Source organism: Gopherus flavomarginatus, chromosome 2 (assembly GCF_025201925.1).
Source record: "Gopherus flavomarginatus isolate rGopFla2 chromosome 2, rGopFla2.mat.asm, whole genome shotgun sequence".
In the NCBI taxonomy this organism is placed as follows: domain Eukaryota; kingdom Metazoa; phylum Chordata; order Testudines; family Testudinidae; genus Gopherus; species Gopherus flavomarginatus.
In genome coordinates, this window is record NC_066618.1 from 103941088 (window position 1) to 103948027 (window position 6940).

The 6940-nt window shown below is 40.7% G+C and overlaps 1 protein-coding gene across 1 annotated transcript; it reads left to right on the forward strand.

Annotated features, from left to right (window-relative positions):
* Nucleotides 1–405: 405 nt before the first annotated feature.
* Nucleotides 406–6447, forward strand: IGFBP1 (insulin like growth factor binding protein 1). Its single transcript, XM_050937802.1, has 4 exons — nt 406–766; nt 2458–2636; nt 4387–4515; nt 6133–6447. Exons 1-4 carry the CDS (start codon nt 406–408, stop codon nt 6262–6264), a joined length of 801 nt encoding a protein of 266 aa, XP_050793759.1. The 3' UTR covers nt 6265–6447.
* Nucleotides 6448–6940: the final 493 nt, after the last annotated feature.

Consider the following 6940-nt stretch of genomic DNA (forward strand, 5'->3'; position numbering starts at 1 on the left):
ATCTTTATTGAGAGTCAGTCCAGAAAAAGGGGAGTCTGGTGACAAACAAAAGGAGAAAGAGGGAAAACCAACAGCCCATCATCATCCGTTTCCCCACTGCTCACTCCCACGCCTGTTTTTCAAGCAGGCTGGAGCAGAGCGGAACAAATAAAAGTATGATCGCAACTTTAAAGAGAAAATTAATTAAGGGGGGGGGAGACCTGCAGGGGGGCGAAAGAGGCAGGAGAGCCGAACTGCCAATGACAGGATGCTTCGCCAACCCTCCCGCTCAGATAATAGCTAACCTGGGGTTAAAGATTAATAGGCAGCAAAGCAGGGTATAAAGGGCCGCGGTTGGGCCCGCCTGAGAATACTCTGCCTGCAGCCTGTAGCCACGGAGTGTAGCGGACCTAGCTCCACGCCACCATGACCAGTAGAAGGGCTCTGATCTGCGGCTGCTGGCTGCTGCTCCTCGGCCCCTGCCTCGCCTCCGGGGCCGCCCTCCAGCCGCTGCACTGCGCCCCTTGCACGGAGGAGAAACTGGCGCTGTGCCCGCCGGTGGCTGCCGCTTGCCCAGAGAGGACCCACCAGCCAGGCTGTGGCTGCTGCCAGACTTGTGCCCTCCAGCTGGGGGAGGCCTGTGGGGTGTACACAGCGGGCTGTGGCCGGGGGCTCAGCTGCCAGGTGCGGCCAGGGGAGCTCAGACCCCTGTATGCCCTGACCCGTGGGCAAGGGGCATGCCTGCCAACAGCAGATGCAGAAGGGATGCAGATGGCAGAGGCTGCAGGTATATCAATACTTTGTCTCCCTACATATACTCCAGGCTTCTTACGGCAGGTGCCATACCGAACTTAAAGCTTAGCTACTGTTGATTATACTGTGGGAACAGGGTGCATGGAATAAGCAGTGATAGAAAGAGATTAGGGGTGCTGGCACAATTTTTATAGTGGGGGTGCTGCTGATGCAAATCACCAATGTGGGGTTTGTTATTGCTACCTCAAGCCAGGGGGTGCAGCAGCAGCACCCCTTGTTCCAGCACCACTGAAGGAGAGGACATTAACAATGATCAGCTGTGGTTGAGCTGGTTGGAAAATTTAGAAAAATTTAAAATTTAGATGCAAAACAGGGTTGGGGGAAGAATCAGCACTTTTTCCTTGACAAAATTTCCCATCATTTGAGCCACTCTCCCTCAGAGTGGTTTGAGCATTGGCCTGCTAAACCCAGGGTTGTGAGTTCAATCCTTGAGGGGACCATTTAGGGACCTGAGGCAAAAATCTGTCTGGGGATTGGTCCTGCTTTGAGCAGGGGGTTGGACTAGATGATCTCCTGAGGTCCCTTCCAGCCCTGATATTTGATGACACATCCCCTTCCAAGTGTCAGACAAGCTTATAGCAGTCTCAAGGTGAGAAGGCAGGACAGGGGAGAAACCAAAACATAGGTTGTGGAAGTGACAGAATCAGCTACACCTCATTGGAAAGGGATTCCCAGGGATCTATGGTTTTTTTGTTTGTTTAGTGTTAAATGGTCAGAAGCTCATGAAAAACTTAATTTGAACTGTAACACATGGTTAGATGGTAGTGGACAGAAGATTTTTGCACGGAGGTCAAAACCAGTCACAGTTGCTCAAGTATTACAAGGAGAGATGCATTTGGATATTATTGCAGAATTTCAGCAATTTTTGTGATTGAAATCCAGGTAAAAAGGGCCAGTAGGTGATTTTACACTCTTGTCCCCCTCAGTTTGCCCAAAATATGATCACAGGAAAAGTACTAATTGCTATTTTTTTCACTTTTTACTGTTTAAAACCTTGATCCAATAAGAAACTTAAGTATGTGCCTAACTTTAACCATATGAGTAGTCTCAATGAGTGTTAACAGCCTCTGTTGATTTCAGTGAAACTGTTCACATTCTTAAAGTTAGGTACAGGTATCTTGCTGAATCAGGGCCCGAGTGCTTCATTGTTTGGGCTTGTTCCTGTTTATTTGATCTACTGCATGTTGGCCAGATCTGTTGCCTATTTGTATGAATTATTTTGTTGGCATGTGTTAGCTAGGTCCTGGAACTAACTGAAACACTCTTGAGTGCATGTGTAGGGCAGTCCCTTCCAAGATTGAAAACTGCACCTCCTTACACTACTGAAGGCTCCAAATGGGTTACAATTTTGATCTGAGTCTCCTCTAGTTTAGCCCACCACCTGCACTGCATACCGTGGTTGGGTGAGATCATTCATTTCTAGTAGTTTGCATTCTAAATGGTAACAAAATAATTGGCTCATGAAAGATCCTCTGCTATATTTATGCTGACACAAATTTATGATGGGTTTATTTAGCTGTGATACACACGTAAAGTTTAATTCCTGTGTGAGCTACGAGAACTAACTGAATTTTCTTAGACTCATTTTATTGGTTCACTCAAATAAATGCAGAAGATTACTGTATCATAGATTATTATCCTAATGGTACCATTGTTCTCATATAGACTCTCTGGAACCTGAAGATGCACCTCTAGAAAGTACTGAAATAACACAGGATCAGCTGTTTAACTATCAACTGATGTTTCCCACTGGCCAGGACAAGTCTTTGCCTTGGAACGCCATCAGTGCTTATGAAAACATGAAAGCAAAGAGAATCACCGAACTAAAGAAATGGAAGGAGCAGGTGGGTTCTCCTACAAGCTTTCAAGTAGCCTTTTATTAATAAACTTTTGATTTAGAATTAAGAAAATTCAGAATGAAATTTTCATATGAGCTTAGTAGCTCCATTGACTTCACATTATTTTGTGCAACCGGCCAATAGCCCTTTTCCTTTGGAATATCTTGATCGGGTGCTTAAATGATAGGCAAATTAGAAGTAAATGCAAAAGGTCTCTGTATCACTTAAGCTCCTTGTAAGCCCCTGCACAGAGGTAAATTTCATCCCATGATAAATACCTGATTTTGTCAGAGCTCTCCAGTGCCCAGAAATTCCAGACACTGATAATGAGATACTAGCTAAAACCACATATATTTGCCTATTTACGATCACAAAAATAGTATTAAACAGGTGCACATAAAACATTTAGGAAGGCAAATAATAATGATTGATTTCTACATTTGACACTGCCAGACTACTAAAATCCAGTGTGGTGTATATATCGGTAATTTAAAGCACCACTTGAGGGCACCAAAGAATAGACATTAGAAGACATCACCCAGAGTATTTGTATAACGTGGATGGATCTAAACTAGATAGAGACGTGGTATGGACCCAATCCTGCAACCCTTACAGTAGTCGTCCTTACTTGTATGGCCCTCAGTTCAAAGGAGCACAGAAGCATGTGCTTAGTCTGTTGGTATTCAGCAAAGCATTTAAGCAGATGCTTAGCTTTAAGTGTTCTGTTTAAATCCCGTTGACTTCAGAGCTTAAAGTTGAGCTCTATGTTTTTTTAAGTGCTTTCCTGAATTGGGGCCACAAGTGCTTACATGAGGGTTCCACTATGTAAAGTTTTGCAGATCACACACTCAGGTTATTTTTGTTTTGCTAAAGTAAAAATATGAGTTTGATCTTAGCACTCCTGTTTACCATTATTCAAAATTAAACACGTCAGCTACTGTTCAGTTCTTTGGTCATGCAGTTATGCTTTTTTTTTAAATAACAGTGAGAATTACAGAGCATCTGTTACCCTCAATTTTACATTTCTGGATTTTGTTGTTTCTTATTACTGATTTGATATGATCCTTTGCTATAAAATTATTGTCGAGTGCATTTTAAGGATTGGTTGACAACCATGTCCAATTGTTTAACTGTATTATAATTATTTGCAAAAATAAATAGCAGAAAATAATTTTTAAGTAAGAATCTTTGAAAATCAAACATTTTATTATGTTTTGTGCATGTATCAGGAATAATGATTCATTTGACTGAATTTGCCATCTACTCTTGCAATATCAATACAGTACATACAGAGGGCAACAAACATTATGGTATTCATTTTTGCAAAAAGCCTATTCTGTATACATTAAAAATAACACAGGAAACGTACATACCTGAAAATGTAAAGCCAGATCCTCAGGTGTTATAAACTGGGATAGCTTCTTTGAAGTAAACAGGGCTATTCTGATTTATACCAGCTGATGATATGGCCAATCGCGTCTAATCATTAACGTGATTATTTAGTAAGGGGAATGCATGGGAATTTAGGAACATAAATCCTCATGTTTTGGGGATCAGAAAATAACCCTAATGACTAAAAGACATATTCCATTTTGGTTCCTACTTAGTGACATGAATGGAAACTGCAGGCAATATGTCAAAATGAAGATTTTAGGCCCAAATTGCAGCTTCATCTCTTAGTTGACTTTATGCCTATTTTTACAGATTTTTTTTTTAAGTTAGCATTTACCCATTACGTATATAAATATTCTTTCAGGGGCCTTGCCAGAAAGATCTCTACAGAGCACTGGATAAACTAGCTAAAGCTCAACAGAGAGCTGGAGAAGACATATACAAATTCTATTTACCAAACTGCAACAAGAATGGATTTTACCACAGCAAACAGGTACTTTTCTTTTTATTGCCCTCTCAAGCTACTGTGTCTAGTGGTCAGTTACCGCCAACTTTCCATTATAATTACCGATCCCCAAACTCAGAGTTTTCAGTGGTTATATGAATTGATCGTGAAAATAAGAATATTGAGTTTTCAGATTTGGAGCGAATTGGGTTTCTTTTCTTTTTTTTTTCTTTTTATGTGATCTTAATGCTCAGATTGGCAGAAAAGGAGGCCAAAGTCCTCATGTTACACATAGAACAGATGCAGTACAGAGCCCCTCCAAAGTACTTTAACCTCCTGCCTATCCTTAAACAAATTCTATCTCTATGCTCCTAAGCCATTATGGCATTTGTAGTTGATCTACATTCACAATATGCTTTGTAGTCAGCATGGTAATTGTGTAATAAGGCCTATGTAGAGGGAAGGAAATCTATGTACTGTGGGCGACATTAGGCTTAGGGTGACCGGATAGCAAGTGTGAAAAATTAGGACAGAGGGTGGGGGTAATAGGAGCCTATATAAGAAACAAACCCAAATATCGGGACTGTCCCTATAAAATCAGGACATCTGGTCACCCTAGGGCCCCATGGACATCAGGTCAGGATTTTACCCTCCGTGTTTTGAGATGAGATTATCCTTCTAAGAACAGAACACAAAATACAGCTGAATACATTGCATATGGAAGATATATGGAAGATATTACCGATAAGATTCATAAACTGTATAGTTAATCTGAAGAAGTCATTATGAGATTTATTATGAATGGATATTAAGAACAATCTACAAACTTTGGCTATTATATCAGGTTCACAGAAGTCTTGTACGCATGACCATGTACATGGGTTAAGTTCCTCCCCTTTTTAGAAGAATCACAACACTATATTCAAATAATAAGAGTCCAGATTAAATCTAACATGGAAGGAATTCAGACTTTAGGCTAAACTCCATGCATACCTGCTTAGTTCATATCTGTCTTTTCACGGCTGAGACTAGCGTGACTCTCCAAATTCTGGATGATTTGTCATGATTTAATATAACCTTGAAAAACTGTCAAGAAAAGTTACCAGTCCATTTGAGGTTCCTTAAATTTACACCATATCCACAGTCTCCACTGTTTGCATTCCTGATTTCATCCTTCCCTCACACCCCGACAGCCCAATCCCCTCCCTCTTGTTCTCTTCTAATACAGAGTTACATGCCATTGTCTTAGGTGAACCATCTGAAATCAATGTCCAAACTCCCACTTACTTCAGTAGAGTGAGAATCAGGCCCCTGCGTCAATGTTCTTACCCCCAACTTCTATACTCTGCCTTCCCTTCCCCTCCCCCAGGAGAAATTTATGATTGCCCATCAGGAAGTCTGCAAGCAGAATTTTGCAAACTGCTTTAAATATCAGTAGGCTGCAATATTGCATCCAGTGTAGTTCAACTGGGGTCACAGGCCCAGTTGCTATATGGCTTCTAAAAGCTAAGCCATGAGTGAGGAGGATGAGAGGTTCTGTAGGAATTGGGTGTGATAATACAAAAAGCCTGTGCAGTGCAGCTTCCTGATTTCTAGTTCTTGCTATTTCCAAACACTTATGCATTTAGTTTCATAGTGTCATTTTTTTCCCCCCAATCATCCCAGTGTGAAACTTCGCTGGCTGGAGAGCCTGCTGGATGTTGGTGTGTCTATCCAAGGAGTGGGAAAAGAATTCCTGGCTCTCCTGAACTGAAAGGCGACCCTGAATGCCAACAGTATCTCAGCTCACAAGAGTAAGACCAAACACATGATGGCATTTCCATTCGCTCATATGAAGTCTGTTGCAGGGCCTGATCCTGCCATCATTTAGGCCCGATTCACCAAAGTACTTCAATATGTGCCAACTTTAAGCATGTGAGCATGTGGTAAGGCTCACTCCCACAAGGAGTACCACTGAATTCAGCAGGACTAGTCATATGCTTAAAGTGACACACATGTCTAAGTGATTGCAGAATTGGGCCCCTTAACCTATATATTATATTATAATATTATATATATATATATATATAATAATGAACTGCTTTTGTACTCTACAGATTCCATGATATGTAAACCCGTTGAATTATTTATTTCTTAGTAAATTTATTTTTGTGTCTGTGTTGTTATTAATTTATATCCTCAAACACTTCATAACTTTATATGTAAATACATAATATTATTGCTCTTAAAGATATGCGTTTTTCTATTCTGGAAGAGCACTGCTAGTTAAACTTCAGTTGGAATAACACTAAATATCACGGGGAAATAGCATGTAAAACTTGTATTCTGTATTATGTATTTATAGATTGCAGCTGTAAAGCTGAATTTAAAAAAAAAAAGCTGTCAGAAAAGAACAGGGTTAGGAACTTATTAAAAACCCATCTTGTTTGTATATCATGTTGCTTTGCACCTCAGTTTCAATGTCAATCTGTTT